The sequence below is a fragment of the Phaethon aethereus genome (assembly GCF_964289735.1).
Source record: "Phaethon aethereus genome assembly, chromosome: 8".
NCBI classification, from domain to species: Eukaryota; Metazoa; Chordata; class Aves; order Phaethontiformes; family Phaethontidae; genus Phaethon; species Phaethon aethereus.
In genome coordinates, this window is record NC_138584.1 from 23854234 (window position 1) to 23880262 (window position 26029).

At 48.6% G+C, this 26029-nt stretch overlaps 1 protein-coding gene across 1 annotated transcript in view; it reads left to right on the plus strand.

Annotated features, from left to right (window-relative positions):
• DMAP1 (DNA methyltransferase 1 associated protein 1) overlaps positions 1–22566 on the plus strand; it is a gene marked incomplete at its 3' end in the record, with an annotated part of 33344 nt that extends 10778 nt beyond the window's left edge. Inside the window, exons 6-10 of the mRNA XM_082003213.1 lie at positions 136–321; positions 3169–3240; positions 15713–15785; positions 17202–17485; positions 22558–22566. Coding sequence (XP_081859339.1) covers positions 136–321; positions 3169–3240; positions 15713–15785; positions 17202–17485; positions 22558–22566 — 624 coding nt within the window. The remainder of the gene's footprint in view (positions 1–135; positions 322–3168; positions 3241–15712; positions 15786–17201; positions 17486–22557) is intronic.
• Between the last annotated feature and the right edge of the window lie 3463 nt (positions 22567–26029).

A 26029-nucleotide genomic window follows, 5' to 3' on the forward strand; every position in this document is an offset into this window, starting at 1 on the left:
TCCAAGATATTGGGCAGGGGAGCTTAAAGTCATTCCCAAGCTGGCCCAGAGCAGAGCTGTTACCGGTAGATGGCCCCCTTGCCTTGCTAGGCCTCCTCTGCTGCTCTGATTGCCTTTACGTGCTCTGGTCTGCAGGTGGCAGAAGAAGAATACCTCATCCAAGAGCTCCGCAAAATTGAAACCAGAAAGAAAGAGAGAGAAAAGAGAACCCAAGACCTGCAGAAGCTCATCACAGCTGCTGACACCACCACTGAGCAGAGACGTGCCGAGCGCAAGGCTCCCAAGAAGAAGCTGCCACAGAAGAAGGAGACGGAGAAGCCTGTAAACATTTCTCTCTTCCCCCACCCCGCTTATGCTCTGGCTGGGTAACATGTTTCCTTCAGAAATCCTATTGGGATCAGGCCCTCAATTTTTTGCGGGGGAGTAGCTGCTGGCTGCTTTCTGGCAGATGCTTTTTCGGTTATGTCTTTTGGAAGGCAGATTGGTCTAAGGCAGCCACTGTCAGAGTCCTCTGCTGTGTTCTCTGTCTCTCTTCCATTTGAGAAATGCTGGTATAAGTTCTGTTTCCCTTTTCCTCCCTGAGAAATGGGATGAAATTATACCAGACATTCATGCTTCATGGCAGGGAGAAGCATCTGTCTCCCTGCTTTTCCCAAGTGTATTCCAGTACTGCTGTAGGGTTGTCTCACAAACCTGTTGTCTTTCACCTGCTGCCTTTTTCTAGCCCAGGTTTCCCTTTCCTTCCCCAGCTCTGGGTCTCATCAGTGTCTCCCCAAGCTCAGTGCATGCCCTTCTCTTGATCCTCAGCTGTGATCAGAGCAGCCCTGCTGAGGGACTCTGGCATTCTGGGAGCTATTGCTTCTTACTTCTCCTTGAGCCAAGCTAAAGTCTAAGGAGCCCAGAATACAGGTTTCAATTCACATTTGATGTTACCTCAATTCCCCTTTCTGGAAAGAGGACAGTGTGGGCTGAACTAAATTTAGCACCATCAGTCGGAAAGGGCTGTCACAAAATCTCAGATGTTTCCAGTGAGTCCCTGGGAATTCCTGTCCTTCCACCTTGTGAACAGAGAGCACTTGTGCCATTGTCCTCCAAAAGGGTCTGTGCAGGGAGGGGAGAGAAGCAGTGAATGCTAGTCACTTATTGCTTGATGAAGTGTGCCTAACGGCCACCACCTCCTTAAAACGTTGTTTTGGTTTCACCCCCAGTCCTCTATGTAATTAATGTAATATCACTGGGCACCTTGTGCATTGAATTCCCTTGAGGGTTGATCTGGTAAAGCTCAACCATGGCTGGCCTATTTTCCTCTGAAGAAAGCAGCTTGTTGGTGGTGGTAATGAAAAAAGGATGGTGATGGAGAATGGGTCTTAGAAAGATGCCAAGGATGTCAAGGTGAGGGAGTCCAGCCCTAAATATTGCTTGTTGGCTGGTGCCTGTCTACAGGCATGTAGTGGATAGGCACGCCAGGGTGGGCAGAGAAGCAGTTTCTGTTGTTGCACTAGCATCATTTCAACCATGACAGAGTCCATTAGGAGTCAATTACCAACTATAGCTGGGAAATGTTAAGAAAAAAATTGCATTTTAACTAAGAATTTGAATCGGGAGCTGCATCAGCATCATTTCAACAAAGGAAAATCATTTACCAAAGAGTCAATTGAGGTTGAAGCGTTTACAGCATGTACAGGCACACAAGGCAAAAGAACCCATTTAATTGCTTATGTGCTGAGCGCAGTCAGAGTTGTCTCAGCTAAGCCAATGATGCTGATTTACCCTTGCTGCTTGTATCAGGGTGTTCAGCAACAGGCTGGGGGGCAGAGTTTGGAGAGTCTGAAAGCCAGCCTTCATCTAAAGGAAGCAGAGAGGTTTTTGATTGCAGCCGCCTTTGTCTCTAATAATGCAAGCAGGGAAGCTACATCCTACCAAAGATCAAAGTGATCCCTACAAGTTCATGAGCGCCATTGGTACTTAGAAAATACTCTTCCTGGGGTCTCTGTTTATTGGACCGAGCACAGGTAACTGAAAAAAATCTTAATGCCTGGCCACGCGGAGCGGTTTGCAAGGAGCCATCTCAAGACCAAGACTTAGCGATAGATGATAGAGATGTGAGAGTCATTGGCAGGGAACTTGAGGAGTTGAGTCACTGTCCTTCAGCATCTTATGATCTTGGGGCAGCCCTGGTTGTCTCAGCCCTGTCTGGAATGAACAAAGAGCAAGCTGCAGAGCCTCTCTGTAGAGAAATGTGGGAGCAGCAAGGCGAACACTGTCTCCAAAGAAATTAGATTTGAGGTGACTTACTTTTGGAAAAGTGTGATTGAGCATGCATTTTGCAGAGATTGTGGCTATTCTTAGACTGAATCATAAGTATCGCTGATCCATTCAAGGGACCCCAAACCATTCAGTGCACAGGGCCCTGCTGATAACCTGGTTTAATGATTTAAAAGTTTGCTTACCTTGTGCTTTGCTCAGCAGTACAGATTTTTATGGGATTGCATTTATTTTTTTTTCCATTTTGTTGAAATGCAACTAAATGCTCTACTGTCTAGCAGCAGCATTAGAAGTTTGCCGCCTTGTATTACTATGCTTAAAATGTGAAGTGAGGAAGAAAAAAAACTGTCTAATGAGTGGACAAATGGCAAAATGTGTATAAACAGCAGGCCGCCTTGGAGGGGTGCAGTCCTTACATCCTTGTTAGTGGGCTCATGTTTGTACAGATCAGAGGTTTCTCAGCTCATTCCTTAGAGGACTTGCAGTCAAAAGCCAAGATTTAGGGAAGTCCTGGGCTCTGCTGATCAGTGAAATGGGCCTAAGTTAGCTAAGGATGATATTGTGCAAATATGCGTATGTTAGTATAAGGAGCACCATTTCGGGTTAGGGTTTATGCTTGTGTGGATGGGTGTAAGGCTGTGTGCAGAGCAGTGAGTTTAAACCAACCAACCAGAAATGCTTGAGCTCTCAAAAGATACCTTGAACTAGAGTATTTTTCTCAGCAAATTTCTTGGGATTTTCCCACTGAATCCCATTGCTTGGGATTTTCCTCTTGCCTCAGCTCTGACATGTGGCTGTGGCAGGTGGTTCTCTGTCATAGGAAACAGTGTTTCCCCTTCACATAGTCTCTGTATGAAATCTTGTGTTTCCTCCATGAACACATCCTGTTTCGATCTCTTTCAGGCTGTTCCTGAGACTGCTGGCATCAAGTTTCCTGACTTCAAATCTGCAGGTGTCACACTGCGAAGCCAGAGGGTAGGCTTTTGTCCTAGTCCCTTGAGACCTCTGTTAATGTCTTTCAGTCTGCTTGTCTGTCTCCTCATCTGTTCTCCTTTTATAGCTAAAGAAAAATCAAGTTCTTGCCTCTAAAATAAGAAAGGAATTCCATAAATGTGGAGACTCAGAAACCTGGAATGCTGGCTCTGTGAAAGGCAGCTCATTGCCTTGCAGGGGCACCTGAACTTGCTGGTGTTGTACACAGAATCGTTAAGGTTGGAAAAGACCTTTAAGATCATCAAGTCCAACCATCAGCCCAACACCACCATGCTCACTAAACCATGTTTGTTACTGGTGTGCCCACTCTGCTGTTAGACACACGTGACAGACCCAAATGGAGCTGTCTAGTCCAAACAGAGCTCACAGAGCACGTGTGTTAATAGATGAGAGGTGCTTGTAAGAGCTGGATGTTCAGATTGTGTCTTAAAAAAAACACAGAAATGCATACAAATTTTAGCCTTCCTATTTCCATTATCTTCAGAAGATATTTTGGGGAAGAGCCCCTTTGTTCATTCAGTTGCACAGACATCCCTGAGAAAAAACTTTCTTGCTGTTTTATCAGCAAGACTTCACAGAATCACAGAATCATTAAGGTTGGAAAAGACCTTTAAGATCATCAAGTCCAACCATTAAACCAACACCACCATGCCCACTAAACCATGTCCCAAAGTGCAATGTCTACACGTTTTTTGAATACTTCCAGTGATGGTGACTCCACCACTTCCCTGGGCAGCCTGTTCCAATGTTTGACCACTCTCTCAGTAAAGAAATTTTTCCTGATACCTAGTCTAGACCTCCCCTGGCACAACTTGAGGCCATCTCCTCTTGTTCTTGACACTTGACGTGTATCTTTTAGTGGCAAGTTTTGGGGTAGCAAGTAAGTTAAACCTGCCTGGTCGACTGAATGTTTTCAGAGGGGTTTTGATAGCAAAATCCTGTTTGCCCAGTACAAGTGCTTTTTTTTTTTTTTTTTTTTTCCCCCCTAGCCAAATAAAATAACTTTAGTTGCTTTATTGTAGCAAAAGTGGAGAAGTAAGTTCCTTGCCTGGTACCCTCACTTGGCATAGTCATTTTTAGGTCAGTTTTAAAGGCTGTTTTATGGGATGTTCTTCTGTTGGCAGAATAGTTTCACATTTCGCTGGGAACACCCTGGGGCTGTTAGTAGAAATGCGTTTGGGATCATGCTGCTTCGATGTATGGGCGCATGTGCACGTTAGAGGCGATATAGCTCAGCATGGTCATAGCTGGGGGACCCCTTTAGCGTACAAGTACCACCATCTGCAGGCTACCTGTTTGAATGAGGGGCTACAGCCTTGAGGAAGTCACAAGCAGGTGACAGACAAGACTGCAGTGCATGTGTTGAGATTTATGGAGACGTGGCAGATGTGTTCTCCAGCACCAAGATAAATAGAGTAATTTATGGAGATTGATTTGGATTTTGAAAACTAGTAAGTGATGGTTGATATTGTCTATTTTTATCCCCTCTGGAAGAGAAGCTAAGCAATAACCTATCAGTGATGGAACCATTTGGCAAAGCCAGCAGCCTTTTTGCCTGCCAAACAGGCAATTCAAATCTTAGCCTTTGTGAAATGGGTGCTACATGCTTCTTCTTGTTCTCTTTAATGCTCACAAAATGCAGTGATAAGCTGATGCATGGCAGTCTGATGCAGCAACTTTCAGCCTGCAGTATCCAAGCTCCTGGGATGACCTAGAGCAACTTTCTATGCTCTGCTTGAAAATTTTAAGGAGATAAATGCTGTTATTAGAAGTACCAGTGGACTGCGAATTGAAAAAGATTGCAAATCACAGATCTAGTTGAAAAAACAATACTTTGTTGCTTGGAAATGTGAAACCTGACTCCAACATAGCAGAATGAATTAATTTGTGGCTTTTAGCCAGTCACCTGGCTTCCTTATTCAAGTCTTTCCTTTTTTTTAAAATGGGAGCTAATAGACTCACTTGCTTCACAAATGAGTGATGGGGTGAATTAATTACATGAGGTCAGTACAGGCCTTTTGAACTGTAAGAGTTGCTGAAGTGCTAAGTGATATGGAGCTGACAATCCATGCTAATCCAAATTATTTCACTTGTGGGATTTATGTGGCAAACCCTCTACATACCAGTGGTGTGGAATTGTTAAGGATGGGAGCCGACTAGGACTACGTGAGGAACTGGGATGCTGTGCTGGAAACTCATACTCTGGCAACATCCAGCATAAGATGTTTTGCCTGACCCCGTTGCAAAATGATTTCTAAAGGCTTGTGACATCCTGCAGTAAGTTCTTTTGCCTGAGGACCTAAAGGTTTCCGCACCTAAAGGCTTCTATTGTCCTCCTTTATTTTGTACTTTGCTACTGTCATTTACGCCTTCATAGTTAGGTGAAGTTGGATTTTGCGCTGATATTAGGGACTCAACCTCTGTCACGTGTGAAAAATGTACCATATCATCCCCAGGATAATAGCACTTACTCTTTGATTAGAGAGATTCTTTTTTTTTTCCCTGAGGATTTACAATTAGTCTGAGAACTTGAGTTAAAATTAATTTATAGAAATGAGTCCTTGAAGAAAAAGTTAGCAATCGATATTCAACTTAATTTGTTCCCAGTATTTTTTATGACAATAGTCCTGGCTTTTCAAATTCCCCCTGTTGTTAAAGCTTACAAAATCTTATGCACAGGCTGAATTTGAAGACTTTTTTTTTTTTCCCCCTAGGATTACGGTCATTACGGTCACTTACGGCCATTATTCTTCATAACTGAAAGTTTCTCCTTCAGCAGACGCTGAAGAGTAATCTTCTGCAGTGAGTTCGACAAGCTGCCTTCTATCACAGTGGCTTCAGTCTCCCATTGTTCTCCATGGGGCTGTGGCCACAGGCAAAGAAGGCCACAGCCCCTGTGCCCTTGCTCTGCATGGGATTTCCCCTCTGCCTCCTGACAGCACAGGCTGCAAGTTTCTCTAAGGCAGTAGGAAGCTGGGAATTATGAAAAGCTTCGTCTTAATTCAAGGCAGTGTATTGCCTTGGTGCCACTGAGAATGGGAGGCAGTAACAGATGTTTTGGAAGGGGGTAAGCCTTTCATGGGTTTCTTGAAAAGGAATTTTAGACCTTTGCCTTTGCTGTTAGTAAAACAGTGTTATGAAAATAACTCCAGAAATGCATTATTAATCTGAAGCATTACTTCTGGAAAACTTCCTGTTACACCAGGTCTGGTCAGCTGGGAGGGTGAACAGCCAAAGAGCCGGAGGAAATGAGAGATGGGTAGGGAATTTGTACAGGGAAAGGAGAGGAAGAGACTAAAGGGAAAGCAGGGAGCTATGAGGAAGGAAAGCTTTGCTGAGGATCTGCCTGAAGGAAAGGAGAATGGGAGCTGTTGAACTTGAATCTTTTCCAGGACCCAGACAAACCAACAATAACTGTATGTTTGTGATCTAGGCATCGTGTTGTTTCTGTAGGGCACAGCTGAGTTTGTTTTGAATTCACCACAGTGTTTCTGTACTGTGTCATGTTCATCTTTCTTTTAAGTTTAACCTTTGTCTTTTGACTTTATTGTGTTCAGAGCACTTGACTTTGGCATACTTAACATCTCTTCAGTGTGTTTTAAGTTGCTCATCTTCTCTCGCAGCCTTATCTGTGAATTTTAAGTTATGATTTTGTAAATGCTGTTGAATTGCTGCAGCAGTGCTTTTAAGAAGGAAGGTGATGGATGGAATAGAATGGATACTTGTCCCCACTCCTGCACGTTGAGGTATAAGTCTGTGTCCTTGCTCTGTTGTCACTGGTTTGGAAACAAAGGAACTGGAAGAGAATTGAGTGAGTGATGTCTCATCTGGAAACAAAACAAAACTGGGATGAAAAGGAGTTTGTGGAGATCTCAGTCTGCAGAAAGGACTGAGGGATGCTCCAGCCTAGTCATTCAAAACTGACCACCTCCTTGCAGAAAAGGCTTCCAGCCAGCAGCCTGACTCCATCTGCTAACTGGGATCTTGTAGACAATTTACCAGTCGGACCAGTTAAAATAGAAGTAAAGGAAGGAAAATTACAAGTACAGCTTTAGTATGCATTGATTCGAATATTCATACTCACTGGCTTTTAAATATTTACTAGCCTGCTGAGCATTTTTTTTAGCACTGATTAATGAGTAAGAATTTACTGTGGTTCTGGGGTGAATGTGTGTGTGTGAGTTTTCTTTTCAGTTTCTTTTTTTTCTTGGAGTGAGAACTGAGTGCTTACTGCACTCCAAGGTGAATGATATTTCTAGAGGAAGATGGGGTTGTATGTATGTGTTTAGGCATGTTTATTCTCCATGTTTGATGTGACCCACAATTTAATGGCCAAGCACGCCACCTGTTTACTCTGCATCAGAGGCTGTTGGCTCTGTTCCTTCCCTGTCATTAATGCAAACCCAGACCTCATCGGCTGTGAACATGTGAAACATCTGTCTGTCCTCCTGTGATCAATACTGTCCCTTCAGAGGTTCAGCTTTGGAAGCAGTTCCATAAAATATCAGTTATTTTTATTTGGATTTGGTAAATTTAATTACTTGGAGCAATTAATAATTTATTTGTTTTGTATTGATTGCCCTCCAAGGCATCCTGGCATCAATCTGATGGAGATCAGCACACCCTTATTAGGTAGGAAAGTTTATGTTTCCAGATCTGAACATCCCATGGATTAGTTAGCTGAGATGTGCTTGTTGCTTCTGCTAGCAATTTTTCATTAGCAAAGTTGTATGTTTTGCACTCTACAAGAGAGTGGATGAGAGTAATTTCCATGGGGAGCCTGACAGAGGTGTGGAAGGAAAGCAGTAGTCTCATTTCTGTGAATAAAAGTTATGAACAAATGATGCAGGCTAGATCGAATTCATGTTGTGGCATTGCCATCTATTTGTTGTATTACATGCCCTTTAATTAGGGCCAAGAGAGTGCTGGTGCATTTCCTAATCAAACTCCTGCCTGTGGAGAATGAAATAAGATGAAAATATTGGAGTATTTATTTTTAAAGAGAAAGCAAAGGATACAAAATCTTGAATGAACTAGAGAAGGTGAATCCAATACTTCTCTTCCTCCATTCTCATTCTTAGCTAAACTGAAAGGCAGTTAATGTTAAATTGCTGAAAGAAAATGCATCCATTAGCTTTTTCATGGAGCTCTTTGGTGTGGGAGAGCATCTGGACCAGGGCCTTAGTAGGCTCGTGGGTATAAAGAGAGCACTCTGGGTACAGTAATGTGGTCTTTGGAAATAAGTTGTAGTTCAGGAAAGGACACTCTGTGTTGCTGCTTCTGTTGAATTGTCAGGTACCAAATAGTGTCTGTGTAGTACGAGGCCCTGGGGACCTTTGTCTGCCAGTCCTGGACCGATTTGAGAAGCTTTTACCACCTGTGTGTGCTTGTAGTGACACAGTCTTAGGTGTCATTCACCAGGTAATCTGATTGTATGTAACTTGTGCAGAGCACCATATAAATTACTTTTTTCTTTCTTTAGCTTAACCAGTGTAATGAGTTGGAGTGTAAATAGTCGCTCTGGTTTTTTTTGTATTTGTGTAAGTGTAGTTTCAGTTAAATTATTTAAGAGAAAGGCAACATCAATTCAAGACTAGATGCATGTTTTTCTACAGTTTCTTGGGTTTGTGTCTGATCTGGAAGTTTATGTTCTTGTACTATGTGAAACTGTCCTCGGAGTTCTTCCTCCTGTGGCCTGTCCTAGGGCTCTCCCTGTGATGGTAGCATACTCTTCTGTGCACTTGATTTGTTTCAGTCAGATGCAGCTCAGAGGCTGCAGCCATTTCCTGCAGCCACCTCTACAGGTCTCAGCTTGGTTTCCATGCATGTAATGAGAAGCCAGGGGTAGGACTATCTGGGAATCTACAAATCTCCTAAAGCAAAATGTATGTCACACTGGTAATGTGCTTTTAACATAAAACACCCTCCAGTAAAAATGTCCTGTGCAGTTCTTTCTTCTGCACCATGTATTTTACTATTTTTCCCTACACAAACACTTCCTGTAGTCCTTTTGCATTTGTTTTACAGGCTTGCACTGTATTTAAAGCACAGAGTATTTAAGGGCAAGGAAATATCAAAATTGGTAAATGGCAGATAATACTTTGATTGCCAGAAGATGACCATCTTCTAAATGGCAGGCAGTCCTGGAAAGATGTGAATTATTCTTGTCTTCTCAGATGTCTCATTTCTTGTCACAACCTGTGTGTCAAACTGGAAGAAAGCTGACTCTTTCTAAGATATCAGCCATCATTTGTGTGGATTCCAGGTAATTCTCATCTTAGGCCACTTGTGCTGGGTCAAAGCAATCGGTATCCCCTTCCTAGGGGGAAAAGGTTGGGAGAGTATAAAAACACTGAAGACCTTGTTACCTGCACTGGTGAAAACCCACCGTGCTGAGACACGGATGCTGTAGGACCTTTTGTTTCTTTAGGAAGTATCTCTTAGCTTTAGACCTTGAATCGATGCTATAGATGCATAACAAGGCATTAATGTTTATAGGATCAGTGAGCTGCTACGTTGCCATATGCTTGAGTGTGCTGTGCTTCTCTGGGATCTATTGGCCTCCCTCATCCTTGACAAAGCTTTTGCTAGGTATATTCCTCTAACAAGTAAAACTGGTTTAATTTACTAGGAGGATTCAAGTACAGAATTTATATTTTTGCACGATTGATTTGGGAATTTGTGAGGTATTTTTAACTTTGATCCAAAAAAACCCTGAAATAACTATTTACATAAGTTAATATAGAAGTGTTTTCTTAAAAGATAGGCTTATTTAGCATTGAGCCTCATTGATGGAGCAAGTTGATGGTCATGTGCCATCCTAGAGTGATCGCTGTGTATTTAACGTGTTACCTAGCATAGTAGAGATGGCGTAGTGGTATGGCTATTTGTATCTGTCTGGCAGATCAGCAGGCACTGACCTAAGACATGGGGTCCATGGCTGTAAGCTGTGGCAGGGGAAAGCATGGATGTTCATTGAGGCAGAGAACACCTGTGCAATTTCAAACTTTTCTAACTTTTGCATATATCCATTGCAATTATCTATCTGCCTTTTGTTGTAGCACTTTAGTTCTAAGCAGTTAAGCACTTCAGATTTCCAGAAATGTGCACGTTTGTATCTGAAATTGAACTTCTCTGTTGGGGCTTTTTGAATTCCAAAGCTCTAAGCCTAAAGTACTTAATATGGTTCTTTCCTTCCTTGGGTCTTAGCACTGTGCAGAAATGGAGGCTGTCCGCTCCTGCAGAGTAGAGCCATGCAGCAGGAGAAAGGTTGACCTTCTTTCCCCATCTTAAACCAGAAAATGCAAAAAACATTATTCATCTGAAACTTTAGCACTCCTTCCCAGAAACCCACTAAGCAATTCAGTACTCTAAAGATATCCATGAAGAAAGTGCCTAATGAGAAAGTTTTCTTGCTGCTGAAATCCACGAAGAAGGTGGTTTTCAATGTCAGTGAGCTGTATTATAATGCTGAACAACAATGCTGGTGCCGGTGCATAAAACCACAGTTTATAGCTGTACCAACACAGGTCAGATGTGTGGAGTTTTTAGGACAGTCATATTGTTTAGGGTTGGGGAAGGGTGAGTTTAAAGAAAAGGTTGTCTCAAAATTGAAGTAAAACGAAGTGCAGCATCAGGAAGGGTACATGTGAAATATCCAAATAGCCATGGATTAATTTTAAAAACCTTGTATTTTGGTGAGAGACCAAACAAAAGGTTTCAGCACAAAAGTGGGATTTTTTTTTTTTTGAAGTTGTGAGCACCAGAAATTGAGCATTTATGAGGAAAGAGGTAAATTGAGAGCAGGACACTTAAGATGACCACATAGATATAATCACATATGGGACCTAGCTGAATCTGTCTATATAGATCCTGCGGACTTCTCCCATTCCTAGGGCAGATCTCCACAACAGTCTCTACCTGCCAGGTGGTGATGCTCTAAGACGTAACAGGGGACTGTGTTGCAAGCTCTGCTATTACTTAAACTTCATTACTCTTCCAAAATATACTCAAATGCATTTCTGACTATGCTTAAAATTATTAGCATAAATCGTGAAAACTGAGTGGCCCACAAAAATAAATGAACCAAGTCTGTTTGGGGAGGCTTTATCTTCAGTTATTTCTTATCATGTTTGTTCACTTAATGAATTTTGCCAATTAGCAATTAATTTGCAGTAGGTCTCCTAGTCATTAGTGTGAATTAGCAAGGTTTTGTCGGTGGAATGTCTCAAACATTAAATAAAAATCCTGTATCATTCAAAACCTCAAGGGTACTCTGTGGTGAGACCCTCTATAGAAATCGAACTGCTTGGGGCCACCCTCCCACCCCAGTCTCTCAACCCCTGCAGTGAATGTGTGGTGGATGCTCTGTTCATCTATTTAAGCTGCATGGCCCAAATCCCGAGCAGTGCCCTCCTCCTTCAGGGGACAGCAGACTGGGTCAGTACTGACGTCCTCTGTGCCTCTCAGGCCAAGTGCATGGCAGCAGAGGCTGTGTATCCCAGGATCAGACAAGGCTCCTCTCTGCATAGGTAGGCTACTGTGGCTTCATGGTGTTGATTCACACAATTTTCTGTAGCTCTTTATTTATTTTTCTCTTAGTACACGCAGTTCGTGTGTTTACTGCAGGTTGTTTATAGCAAGGACAAAGGATTGCAGTCTTTAAATCAAAAGCGACATTGGTGTAATTGTAAGCGCAGGCTGGTGTTGCAAAAAGGGCTGTAGGGAGAGGCTGTCAAAGGAGAAGAGCATCCCAAATATAGTAACCTCAAAAATCCTGGCTAATCAGTTTTCTGACTGGAGCAATCTGTTTCTGAGGTATTATTATTATATGGGGACTTTAAAGATAATAAATAACAATAATAGTCTAGTATAAGGAAGGAAAGAAAAGGGCAAATGCCATTCACCTCGGAAACTGTGGTTGCTTGCTGGAGTTCTCTGAGGAACATAATTTTCCTCAGCCCCTGCGGAGGATTTGATCCATGATAACACCGAGAACATCCCAGGAGCTGTGGTGTAAGCAACGAGATTGCACTGAGTGGCGTTTTCATTAACGCAGAGGTACGGCCTGCAGAAACCACATATCCCAGTGCATGCATCTTGAGGCAGAGGGCTGTTCTGTGGGCTGGGACCTGCGGTTCCTGCAGATTGTCTTTCCTCAGGAAAGAGAGCAGGTGATACACCACTTCCAGCACTGGTGCATCTCTGGACATCTAGTTAAAAGACGCAAACAAAGAAGGCCTTGCTGAAGTAAGCTTGGGCTTATCAGAGCCATATAGGGTATGAAGGCTTCTCTCCTGCAGCAAGGCAGCCCAGCTAACGGACCCTGGCTAACAGATTATCAGCAGCATTTGAGTAATAGACTGCTCATTTAGTTTTAATACATTTTGCATAGAGAGCAATCAGCCTTCATCAGTCTCAGAGATGAATTGGCTTAGCCAGCTAAATTCTAAAGATATTAGTCCGACAGCAGCCACATAAATCATAACATTTTCTTAATGATGGTAAAATTAAAATATACTCTTGCTTTGAGAAACCAATGAAGCCTTCCTGTTTGCAGGCCAGATCCTCCTGCCTGAATTAAAAGGAAGCTTAATCGATGTGTTTTTAAACTAAACTCACAGCCGCACTCCTTCTGAGCATCTCTAGTGTTCCTTTCTTTGAAGTGAAATTAATTTGTCCTGCCTTTCCCTGCTCCATCCTCTAATCTTCAGGAGTGTCAGTGAAGACCTTGGCTTGGTATTCATCGACCAGACTCCTGTGGGACGTGAGCAAGACACACACAACATTACTGTTGAAGGCTTTGCCAGGTTAATCATTTGTGTTGCCAATAGTTCCTTGAGGTAGTGGAAGCCTCTCAGGAGAAAATCTTGTACTCTTCTAACCAACAAGACAAGGCCTCTTGTCTGTCCACCTAGCCTAGACAAGTGTGAACTTTTCTTATTTTTTGTCTTTTGTTCCTGAAGTCCAGCATGCTTTTGCCAGCAGGTGTTTGACAGAAGGGAATCCTGCCTTTACCTAGAAAGACCGTGATGTCAATGTTAGGGGTAGGCTTGAAGATGGACTCTCAGGGCTCTGATAATCACACAAGTATTGTGTGTCCAGAGCTCTTCAATGAGGAGGTGCTGGGCTCTGTTAACTCTTTGTCTCCTAGAAGTTAAGGCTAGCACAGCCTGACTAGGTCAGCCCATGCATCTTCCCAGGATGAGACAACTGGGTGCCTTGCTCATCATAAATGTTGTGTGTGATTCCTCACGGGGCAGAACAGTTCCCTGGACCAAGACATCTTGCTCTCAGGACTGTCTTCCCAATGTTCCAGGCTAACCATTCTGTCTCCTGCTAAGCTGTGCTAAGTGACCTTTCCTTCCGTGGCATGCCTCTGCTAGCTGTGGCATAGCATCCAGCAAATAAACAGAACCGTCTCGTGTCCCAGTGCTGCGTGCTGCCTTGTCTTAGGGCTCTCCCCATGCCTGCTGCCTTTCAGCAGAGCCTGTGCAGGTAGTCTGTGCTGCAGAGCTCCTGGGAAAGCCTATTTTAGTAAGATTCTACTCAAGTTAAGACTAGATCAAAGACTTGAATGATATCCAAATACCTGATACTTTTGGCAGCCTTTCGTCTGCTGAAACAATCATTTTGTGGTCAAGCTTAAAGATTCAGTCTTTGAAATTCACTGCTATGCAGAAACCCCAGCTCTGAGCCAGAGACATCAGTGTTTAAAAAAGGACAGAGATGTCCTCTAGTGCCTAGCAGTGCTGGCTTTTTGCATGAGAGCAGGTTTTCCTCTTTCCCTAGTGCTCCTTTTGGAACCCCTGGATCAGGTTGGTTTCCTAGAAATCTTTTCCTGATAGTCCTCGTGATACTTTGCTGGAGTCTTAACTGTGGTCCTAATACCTAGCAAAAAGAATATGTGCTTCTTAGTGTATACTGTGACAGGCCCATTCCCCTGGGGTGCTCTGTGGCATCTGTGCTCTGGCTTCTTGGCTGAAATGATGTGGTGGAGAAGGTGGGTTTTCCCAGCAGGTCCTGCACTGGGGTTGAGGAGCTCCTGATGGGATGTGTTCAGCCATAGCTGAGTTAAGGTTGGTGCTTTTACCATTTGGATATGTACATGCAGTGCTTTTGCCTTCAAAGGAATTAAGAAGTTCCAGATGGTGTCTCTTGTTGTCATTTTTGTGTTAGGGCAGTGAACACTGGAAAAGATGGGCCTATTGGGAGGCTTACATTGGGCTGTCTGTTTTGGGGAACTTCAGCCTGTGGCTTATGGGAAGTAAGGTGACCACAGGACCCTTTGAGCTCACCTCAGGGACCAGTTTTAAGGTGAAGTAAAGAATGGGTCTTCCTTCAGGTCATTCCCAGCTCAGTGTTGCAGTCTCCTGGTTGGTTTGGCCAAGGTTGGGGCCACTGATCAGTAAGTGGTGTGCAGGATGGCTGCAGGATGCTCTCACTGCTTGGCTATTCAATAGCCTGCGGGGCAGCTTGGGCTGGAAGGCTCGTCAGGATAGCATTCCCAGGTGGAGGTGTGGGCTCACCTTCCCAGGGCTGGACATGGAGGGGCAGACTACAACTCTGTGCACTAAGGTGTTTGACACTGCGGTGTTGTGAATCATTTCTCTCCTGGTCTGTCTTCTAGCATTGCTGAGGAAAGAAAGTGTTTATATTCATTCTTGGATATATCCGCAGGGCTTGGAAACCTGTTCTCTCTGCCATATTGTGCCAGCTGCGTTTGTGCTGCTTGTAATCTAATAAATGCTTGGTCTGAGCAGCTAGCACTCCTGCTAGAGCCCAAATGAATGCAGAGGAAGGACCCTGCTAAGTGTATGCATTCTTCCTCTCCTGGCCAGCTCCGATTCCCTTTCATAGCTCACATCTGATGCTTCCTCTCTCACCTAGCCCCTTAGCTCCGATGTAAATGTGTGTTCACACTTCTGCCAGTCAAGTAACTGTGCTCTCTCTGTCTCTCCCCTTTGTTATAAAGCCTGCTCTGTAAATGAATCCCACAGGTCTGGGGCTCAGCAGGTAAAAGGAGAAGTGAGTCTGTTAGCGCATGAGTCTAATCAGGCTGGCTAAAGCGAATAAAGTAGGGCAGCATTGCACATTAGCTGCTGTGTAAATGAGCCCTTTGATGGGCTGGGCACTGCGGGAGAGGGTTCGAAGCCAAGAAGAACTTTTGTTGTTAATTCAGTGACACATGGAAACTGTAAAACAGCGTGTCTTGCACACACACGAGAGAGAAAATAAAAGCCCTCACGACCGGGCTTTTCAATACCTGCCCTCGGACCTAGTCTGAAAACTTTCAGCCCCTGTCTCCCTCTCTTACTTGATTTTTCCTTTCTCTCCCTTTCTTTTTTTGTTCCCCCTGCACTATAAAAAGAAAAGCTCTCTTGCCTTTTGAACTAGACGGCTGTGAGTGAGGGCTATCTCTGAGCTGTGTGGCTCTGTTACCTTTGTGTTCCAGATGAAACTGCCAAGCTCGGTGGGACAGAAGAAGATTAAAGCCCTGGAGCAGATGCTGATGGAACTCGGAGTAGGTGAGTAAAGGGGGCACGCGAGAGAGAGAAAGAGACACACAGAGCTAGCCTTTGTTCTCGAGATGGGCTATTTTTTCCCCTAGTAATACAGCCAGTTTCTTGAATAACAGTATGTGAATGGTTTTTAAAATATTTTATGTGTTTAAAAAAAAAAAAAAAGAGAGAGGGTAAAAGCCAGAACAAGATGCACAGGGTTTTTTTTTTTTTTTTTCCCTCCCAGTAGAAAAATCTTTTAAAAGAGCCTTTGTTTCTCTCTTGTTTGGGCCTTTTTAACCATCAAGAGAGGCAGCACAGTGTTAGGAAGGCAAATCCCAGCCTTGCCGGGAGAGGTACTTCTAAGTGTGTTAGTGACCACGGCACACGCATTGTTCAGGGCTGCCCTGTCTTGCTTTCAAGCTTCGTTTCCTCTTAATTTACTGCTCACGGTGGCAAGTCCAAAATGCGTCTGGGACTGTTCATCCCCCCTTTATAGGTTGCATGCTGTGTGAAAATCTGGAGCATCTCTGCTGAACGGCGAGTAAACACACATCCCTCGCTCTTGAACTCCAGTGTCTTAGCAGCAGAAAGACGGGTTCACTTAACATCTACAATACCCGCTCGGAGCTAGAGGGGAAGAAGTGCAGCCCATGGCTAGCTGCTGCCCTCTGTGCAGTGGGTACGGTTTGTGGCTACTACAGGTCCCAGCATGCAGGGCCCCTTGATTAGACACCTGATGATCCCTTTGCCCCCCCCCACTGTGGCTGGGGGGATTTTAAAAGAAAAAAAGGGGGAAGAAAAAAAAAAAAAAAGACTTGTGATTTACAAGAGATTACAGAGCCTGCTCCCAGCACTGACTTCTGTTAACTCTTGTTAGTTTTTTGGGCCGACTGGTTTATGGCTTGGTATGTTGTCTCAGAGACTGCATGTAGTTCTGAAGGCCTCCTGTGGCTGGTGAAAGCAACCTTCCTGCTTTAAAACTAAGGGAGTTATCATTTTTGCTTGCTAGGCAAGCCTTGGGAAAGGATGAGAGTGCTTCTTAGAGCTCACTTTCCATGAGGGTAAGGAGGGGTTCCTGCCTATCCACTCCTGCCTTACAAAAACATACATATCTTGCTCTCAGGACTGACCTCCCTTCATAGGACCTGGCTGGGTAGCAAGGTTCAGTTTTCTGGTCTGAACTACATCTTCCATCATCCTTCACTTGCTGAGTCCTGGACTGTGCAGGTTCACCCTTAGTCCTTGGCCAGAGCCAAAGGACAACCTGCAAATTCAGGTCTCTGACCCTCAGGGATGCTGGTTGCTAATGAACCATTTGATGGGAGTGAGGCTCCTGGCATACCTTTGTGGGAGTGAAGCGGGCAGCCAGGATCTGTTTAGGGATCTTCTCTTGTAGGGTTGCAGGTTTGGGTGTTTAACAGATACCCTTTTTCTCCCTAGATCTCAACCCTATGCCCACAGAGGAGATCGTGCAGATGTTCAATGAGCTGCGGAGTGACCTAGTGCTGCTGTATGAGCTGAAGCAAGCCTTTGCCAACTGCGAATATGAACTGCAGATGTTACGGCACCGCTATGAGGCCCTGGCCAAAGCTGGTAGTATTGGCCCCCTCAGTGCAGAAGGCGCCCATCCAGACGGCCAGGCAGGGCTCGGCATCGAGGAGGGCAAGGGAGATGCCAAGGACCAGATCATTGATGTAGTAGGAGCACCACTGACCCCCAACTCGGTGAGAAGGAAGGTTGGGGGGGCAGAACAGGGAGCACTCAGGTCTCCGACGCAGATGCCCTGACAATCTCTGGGAATGCTGCCCTGCTGTTCCTCCAGGCGTGCGTGTCCAAGGGAGCATGGCACGCCTGTTCCCCCCCAAGTCCCAGTGCTGCTCTCTGGGCTTGTCTCCTGTGCTGGACAGTGTTCTTGGTGCTACAGGTGGGGTTAGCAGGGCTTTCTACATCCTGCATGCAGGCAGATGGCTTGACGTGGGTGCCACCGTGGACCAAAGCAGCAAGGCTTTGGGTGATGAGAGCTTGCACTAAGGCAGCAACAGTGATGCCAGTACAGCTGCAGGCCTGAGGCATTTTCCTTCTAGGCACAGCCCCGTAAGGGTTGCCCAGCAGAGGGAGGCGAGTGGGGAAAGCAGTCTTGAGATGATGAGCCATGACCTGCCCAAGTCCCTGGAGTCAAGCAGTAGCCCTGCCTGGAGCAGGAGCCTTGGGAAGGAGAGGTGTTTGAAGTTCGAACAAAGGGATGTTTTTAATACCCCACTTCCTGTGCCGAGAAGGGCAAGCCAGACCTAGGGATTCTGACACTGCGAGCCCTGTGACAGTGTCCTCTGTGTGTATATCTGCAGGATGCAAATCACAAGCCCTCTCCTCCCTGCCTCTATGAGGGCAGGCTGCCCAATCCCTCACCTCTGCCTCAGGGCCAAGGGTATGCCTGGGGATCAGGTGAGGTTGCTTTCCCCTCTGTGCAGTCCCCTGGCACAGCTGAGCTGAACTGCGTGATAAAAGCTGCCCATCTCCACACAGTGGCATCCCCGACGCCTCAGACATACTGCCCCTGGTAGTGGCACAGACCTTTGCTTTCTAAAATGTATAATGTATTGCAGGATATTGAGAACACCTTTTCTGTCAATGGCAGAGGCGACACGTTAATCTGGAGTTGAGTAATGTCCTACTTGATTGTGACAATATGGAGTCGTAAGGAAACGTTCCATTGAGACAGGTTCATGTTTGCAAAGGAGTTTCCTGAATTTTTTTTTCCCCTGCTGCATTCAATCTGAAATCTCACCCCTCCTTGCGGTCGCGAGTGTCCTGGTTTGCAAACTTTTTGGGCTGATTCACAACACACTTGCTCTCCCTTGAGACTTTGCTTGTGGGGAAGGTGGGAGAGGTGGTGGTGATGGTGGTGGCGGCCATAGCTGCTGGAGCCCCTGTGTGTGTTTCTGACAAAGTTGTTCCTCAGTGCCACCTCCTGGAACTGGAAACAAAGGGGTGGGCCCAGGCGGCACAGAGAGGGTTAAACTGACCTGGTCTCTGACATATTTGAAAGAAATATAATCAAGTTAATTCACTGCAAGGCAAATTCAGTACCTAAAGGGCCCCCATGTTAAATACAGCACTGACCTTTACCGGCTGATTACACAAAGACGACACAATTAGATTAGTCCAAGACAAAAGGTCAAGCACATTCACACTGTGACCATTTTATGCTACCTTTTGAGGGGGGAAAAATTACATCCCAGCTGGAGGGGTATCTTGGAGAGGAGGGGAATGGGGCTGCTGTACCATGTTCTGCCTGGCTCAGGTATGTTTGGAGAGCCAGGCAGGGCCTGGCACTGTGATTGCCCTGAACCTTTCCTGCTGTTCTGGGTCCTGAGGTGGCGCGAGAGACCTGTGACCCACAACCAGCTTTTCCAGGGATGGGCTGAGCTGAGTGGAAGCTGTGCGTTGGTGATGCTCCCTGCTCTGCCCAGAGCTGGCAGGAGCAGCCCCAGTGCCTCTTGCTCAGCTTCATGGCTAAAATTGGCCTCTGGAAGATTGACCTCAGATGTGGGGTCAGCCCTGAGAAGTGGTGTGGCTGGGGCAGTTGATGGCTGTTTGGCTGGTGGGTGCATGCATATGTCCCCACCCCGCACAGTGATAACCCTGACATGTGCCAGGCCCTGATGTGATGGGGACAGCGTGGGGGGCAGTGGGCCCAGGACACGGCGCTGAGAAGGCAGCCTCCCCCTGCAAGCACTGTGCTTTTCCCCCACCCTGGGGTTCTTGCAGCAGGGGTAGCAATTTTGGTAGTGCAAACAAGCAAGCTCTCTGTAGAGCAAGTGGTGTGCTGGGGTGTATCCAGCCTGTCCACTGGACAGCATGAGGCATGCAAAGCGCAGCGGTGCTTTGTAGTAGCCTTTCCCTCCCTTGCTTCCTGGGTGCTTGTGGGTGACACCTTGCCCTTCCCCTTGCTGAGGCTGCTTCAGCTGTTTAACCTCACCACGACAGCCTTGAACTCCCAAGTTCAAGTGTATGCTTTGCCACTGAGCTGCTGGGGCCCTCGGGGGGAATCATTTAATCTCCCTGCTTCAAATTCCTCTGAGTTGGAGAATCCCTTTGTGCTGTCTAGCACTGCCTGTCCATGGCACTCCACAGGTTGGATTAAGTATGGATTAGTTCAGCCTCCAAACCAGCTGCTCCCCTGAAGGATATCTTGCTCCAGATGTTGGAGGGAGTGAGTGGCAAAGCCAGGAATAGGGCTAGGAGTCCTGACTCCCCAGTCGTGCCTGGCATGGCTGGATTCCTTTACAGGGATTGGCATGAATGGGCAAAGACAGAGCAGGGTTCTGAGATACTGATTGTGGCAATGGCAGGCTGCCCCGGCCCCCTTGGCCAGTAGTGGGGCCTGGGGACATCTCAGCAGGGTGTTTTAGCCCAAGTTAGGAGCAGTATCTGCCTGTCTCGGCAGCGGGAGGCCTGGCACTGTTCTGCCTTGCTGCGTCCACCACATCCCTCCTACCCTGGCTGCCCATCTACCCTCTGCTAGGGGCTGTGCCCCTCGCTGACCACTAATGCCGAGCTGGGATCCCCCCAGTGCTGTCTGCTGCTGACCCCGGTAGGGACTTTGCTCGGGGCCTTCGGGAGGTGAAAGGTGAGCCGAACTCAGAACAAATTAGTTCCGAGCAGAAGTTCAGCCAGTTACTCCAGATTGGATCCTTTGATTTCTGCAACTCAGACTCCACTCAGTGATCTGTAATGAGTGACTCTCAGAAATCCTCACATTGCAGCACTTTGTTCCTGAGCTCACAAGTCAGCCCATTAATGGGTAAAGGAAAGGACCTTGAGTCTAAGAAGTCTCGGGTTCAGAGTCAGAATTATTTGACTTTTAAGCTTCCTTTATCTGAACTCCTGCTGACTTCTTGTTTTCTGAGCCTGTTTGAAAGCTAGAAGTTACATTGTTAAGATCAAACATTCTCTCTTTCCAGATGGAGTTACAATATCTGTCTTTTATATATATATATGTTTTTTAATATATATAGTGTATATATACCAGGGTGTACAGATATTCCTCTCTTTTTTTTTTAATCGTTCTTTCCATTAAAAGAAACTAGACTTGTAGGCTCTTGTAAATTATAATGTAAAACATTTTTTTTAACCAGACAGTTCCCCATTTTGCCCAAGGCAACTGGAATAGCTGTGCCACAGAAGGCAATAGGAAGGTGATTAATATGAATTTGTGACATATTTGAAAGATGGGTCTTTTGCCATATAAAGATTATCAAACACATGTGCTCTTCCCCATTAATTCCACAGCTCTCCCAGGAAAGCCACAAAGCCCAGCTCCTTTGTTTCCAGGGTGGGTTTTTGTTTTTTTAAATGTACCTTTCGGTCCCCTTGATTACCATGTATTTGATTTTTATAGGGCATCTGTTCACACTGCTGTGTGGGTTCTCTGGCCCTTTTATTTCCCCGTTAATCAGATCCCTCAAAGGCAGACGTGCCAGGGCCTCTGACGAAATCCGTGTGTGTGTTGTATTTAACTTCTAGCCGTGCAAATTCCATGCTCTGTTTGCTGTCTGCCCAGTGCCCAGTGGGGACTGGGGGCTGCCTTCCCACTGCGGGAGGCAGCAGGGCCTCCCACCACGCACGTTGCCGCGAGGAGCACATGCGTATGGGACTGGCAGGGTTGGAGGAGTGCGGGGCTGGACAGACCTGACTCGTTCGGAGAGCGTGTCAGTGCTGTCTTGTCTATCCCCTGGGTGCTTGCCGGCTGGGGCAGTGGCTCTGCAGGCCTTTGGGGATGGGGGATGCCTGCAGGGCTGGGCACAGTGGGGACCTCACAGCAGTCACCGTGCACCGTGCGCGCCCTGCAGTGCCAACCTCTGCTGCTGCCTGCCTTGCACTGCGCAAAGCGGACCCAATCTCATGCTGTGCAGCTGGGCCCCCAGGGGTCTGGCACCACGTGTCCCTACGGCACCCAGTGCATGGGGCACCTGGCAGCTCCGGTATGCCTTGGGCACCCTGCACACAGAGCCCGGCTTTGGGTGCTGCATCTGCCACGCTCTTGGCCAGGGCATCTGTGCAGCGCCTGGCACGGAGTTGCACTGAGTGCAGTGGTATGGCTAGGGTCACGTTCCCCCTTTGGTGTGAATGGCCCCATCTTTCCTGTAGCCAGGTTCAGCCCTGAACTCTTGTCTGTGAAGGATGAGGCTCACCAAAGCCAGCCAGTCTCCCTGAGATGTATCGGTGCGCACTGCCCAGAAAAGAGGTGGGTGTTTTGAGGAGCCATGGTTCTCTATCAGCCTTCTGCTCCACTCTGGACCACTTCATGGCTGCTCTGGATGGTGGAGGAGCATTTCCAGGCTCTGCCCTGTCCTGCGCTGAGCAACCCCAGTGCAGCTGGCCATAGCACGGAGCTGCTCTGCCGCTCTCTCAAGTCCCTGCTCCTTAGGGCTTGTTGCATGCTAGTTTGTTTGGTCGGGGCTTCTGGGGCCACTGGGTTGTTGCAGAGCTCAGCCCCTTTCTCTGGATCACTCCTGGGCCCTGCACTGCAAAGATGATCATCGCAAAGCCCTGTCCGTGTCAGGGAGGTGACATCCCCTGGCAAGGGTGCCATCCCAGCCCCTCGTCACTGCTGGCTGAGCTCTGTCCCTCCGTACCTGGCTCTGCCTTCGGCTGAGCAGGTAGCAGGTGGTCCATTGGGCACTGCCAGGTGTGGCCGGCTCTGGGACAGGCGGGTGTGTTTTCCGTGTGACCTGAGCCCTCCTACCCACTGACCCTGGTTTTTCTTTTGTTTCCCATCTCCCTCTTGGAGCAGAGGAAGTGAAGGGAGTCAGCCTCCAGCTCCTCCTCCATCAAGAAGGTGAAGAGGCCGCAAGGCCCCTGCGCTGGGCGAGGAGGAGGTGTGGAGCTGTGTGCAGGGTCAGTGTTGTCCTGTACTGGAGCCCCCAGGGACAGCTGTTTGCCTGCAGCGATGAGGCAGGACAGGGGCCTTGCTGGGCCAAATGCACCAGCGCCCCAGGGAACAGCGGGAGCCATCCCCTGCCCAGCGCCGCGGCCCCAGCCTCATCTGACCGCCGGAGCAGTGTGACCTCCAGACGCCTGCAGCAGGTGCCGGACGGCGGCGCCGGGGCCCTGCAGGGGCTGCTGCTCTGCCCAAGGCCATACATGGCTGCCCCACGGCTGCTGTCGCTAGCCGTGGTTTGTTCTGGTGCCAGATTTTTGTGAGTGTCCCTGTAAATACGGAACCTGTCACTTGTACTGGAGCAGTTGTTGTTAGCCCTGGGGAGCCAATGAGGAGCAGGAGGAGGCAGTGCAAGCCAGCTCGCCTCCACCCCGGGCAGGCTGGGACCTGCTAGCCCTACCGGGAGCCCTAGCTGCTGGTGACAATCCCTGAGCCCATCCGCTGCAGTTGTGGGGCTGCAGCGCAGGTTGCTGCAGCCCCTGCCGCCTTCAGGGCGACCGGGCTCTGCTCCGGGCTGCTGCAGCACTGCTTGCGCCGGGCTGGGGAGCTCCCGCCAGTGTCCCACGTGCCTGGCCCCTGTGTAGCTGCTCTCTGCTGGTGGCTCTTGCCTGCCCCACACCTGCAAGCACTGCCTCGCCTGGGTGAGGGGCTGCCCCTGCCAGGAAACACTCATGCTGTCCCCAGCACTCCCTGTCAGGCCCAGTTCCTCCTCCTGCTGCCCTGCCCAAGGCAGGTGGACACCTCTGGCTTCAGTCTGCAGTGAGAGGGGCTCCTGGTCCCTGCGCCCCATGTTTTGCAGGGCCTTGGAGGGTCTTGAGGCATTGCTGAAGCTGGCGATGGAAGCCTGGGTTCGTACACTGCCCACCGTGGGCACAGGTGGCCCTGGCTGTGTGCCCCGTATCCCCTCCACCTACCCTTCAAGTGTAACTGGTGATCGATCTGCCGTGACAGCGTCCTCTGAGTCACATTCTCGCCTGCAGGAGTAAAGGGCAAAGGCCAAGTTCTTAGTTTTCATAGAAAACTAATTAGATGACTCTATTGAAAATAGGTCAATAAAGCTGATCGGGGGCTGCACGGAGGGAGCCATTAAGACCCCGGTGACCTTTGTTTGGAGCAAGTGGGCTGGGGCTGCCCTTCCCTTCGGGAGCTGCCCACTCTGTGCCAGCTGGACAGCTGCGTCCCTGTCACCCAGTGGCACCGTTGTGCTGGGCAGGATCCCTTGGGCACCTGGATGTGGTGGCCTTTCCTGCACGGCTCAGTACAGCTCCTGCACCTCATGGTGCTGTGCTCATGCAGGCTCTGCTGCCCAGGGCAGAGCGGGTGCTGCAGCGCCCTGGGCAGAGCCATGCCGGTTCCAGCCTGTAGCAGAAATACTGTAGGTGCAGTACCGGCCGTGTGGGTACAGCGTGCCAGGCTGCAGGGCGGAGTGACAGATGCCAGTGGGAGCTGGTGGTGGCTGTCACCCTACACCGTGCAGAAAGCTGTGCTTGGGCGCAGCCCAGCTGGGAGGGGCTGGTAGCGTCCTCGGGGCAGAGCTGTCCTGGGGCACAAGTGAACCCGAGGTAGTGGGGAAGGTGCCAGGCCCACCCATGGTGCCCCTACTGGAGAGCGCGACAGTGCTCCCAGCAGCAGGAAACCCAGACCTCCCTTTCAGAGGCAAAAGGTTTGCCTTTTTGGGGAGTATGGACATGCAGGGGTGCTGTAGCCCGGGGGGGCAGCCCTGCTGGTGGGGCACCCTGCTCCAGTGTACCCGGGCGGCACACCTCCACCTCTGTCCCCTGTACACACTTGCACATGCATGGACACAGCGCGGGCTCCTTTACCCCCAAACTTTATTCATGTGGCACATTTACAGCAAGGATTGGAATAACTAGACAATGAAAATGCTGGGTTTGCATTATCGGTTGGTTTAACTGGAACACCACACACCATGCAGTCATGTACCGCCAAGTTCAGTGCCTGTATTGCCCTTCTGGCTGCCGTCACCAGCTTCGCTCCAGGCCATGCATGCACGGGCCAGGGGCTGCAGCCTCCCTGCAGGTCAGCGCCCGGATGAGGGCTCCATTCAGCAGGGCCCTGGGGCTGGGTGACACCAGGGGGGATATGTGCCCTCAGCCTGCCCCACAGCTGCCCCCCAACCACCCTGGCCAGCTGGGAGCCCACCCAGCCGGAGGGGATGAGCTCGGCAACTCAGGCAACAAGCCAGCTGCTGCTGAGCGTCTGCAGGGACCTGCAAGGGGCACGGCATGGCCCGTGGGGACTGTGGGCATGTGGGGGCCGAGCCTCAGCTCAGGAACCGAGGGAGGCCAGACAGGGTGGGAGGGGAGTGGGGTCAGGGGCCTGGGGCAATTTGCAGCTTCCCTGCTCGGGTACCTGTGGGCCACGGGCCAGCGCGTGCTGGCACGTCCACCGCCGGCAATGGACGCGGTGCTGTGGTGGGCCTGGCCCCGGTGGAGCTGGAATCAGTTGGTGGGGCCGGGGCAGGGCTGGGCATCCCACCCAGCCCCGCAAGAGGCACGAGCAGATGGGACGGGGACAGGATGGGACGGGGCTCCGTGCGGACATTGTCACCTCCCTCCCGCCGCCCACCCGCCCGCTGGGCCCCTGCCCCACTGAAGGGAGCCCTCCGGGGCCCCGCAGCCCACAGTGGGGCTGCCAGGGGCTCTGCAGCGGAGAATACAGGCACTTCACCTTGAACATAAAGAGACGGATCGCGTTTGTCACATACAGGAGTCAGAGAGGGGTTAGTGTTGACTCAAAAAGGGGAAAAGGCGCTCAGGGGAGAGGCGGGGGGGCTGGCGGGGAGGGCGAGGGGCCGTCTTGACACTGCTGAGCCTCTGTGAGCGCTGCCCAGGCATGGGCACGTGCCAGCCTTGCTGCAGCAGCCATCGAGGCCTGAAAACAAAACCAGAGAAAAGAAAGAAGGAAGGGAAGGTGGAGATGGCCCATGCCAGGGAGGAGATGGGGGATGCTCTGGCTAACGGGGCAGGAGAGGGAGGACGGGGTGGGATATGGAGGGAGGGACGGAAATCGGGAGCCAAAGAAAAAGAACAAACTACGAGTCTAAAATGTGGTGCAAGCGCCCTACGCGGCTGTCCGCTAGCATGGCATAATGTCCGGAGCAGCCCAGAGAGGGAGTCACATCAGGTCTACACAGATTTGCCTTCCCATATATACAACCTCTACTGGAGTTAACAGCTGAAATTGAGATTTTTTGTGTCGGTTCCTCTGGCCTCGGTTGCCGTTTTATTTTAATGCTGGAGCCCGTCCTCCCCGCCTCGCCGGCGCCGGGCGCATGCAGCCCTTGCCTGGCTTGCCTTGGGGA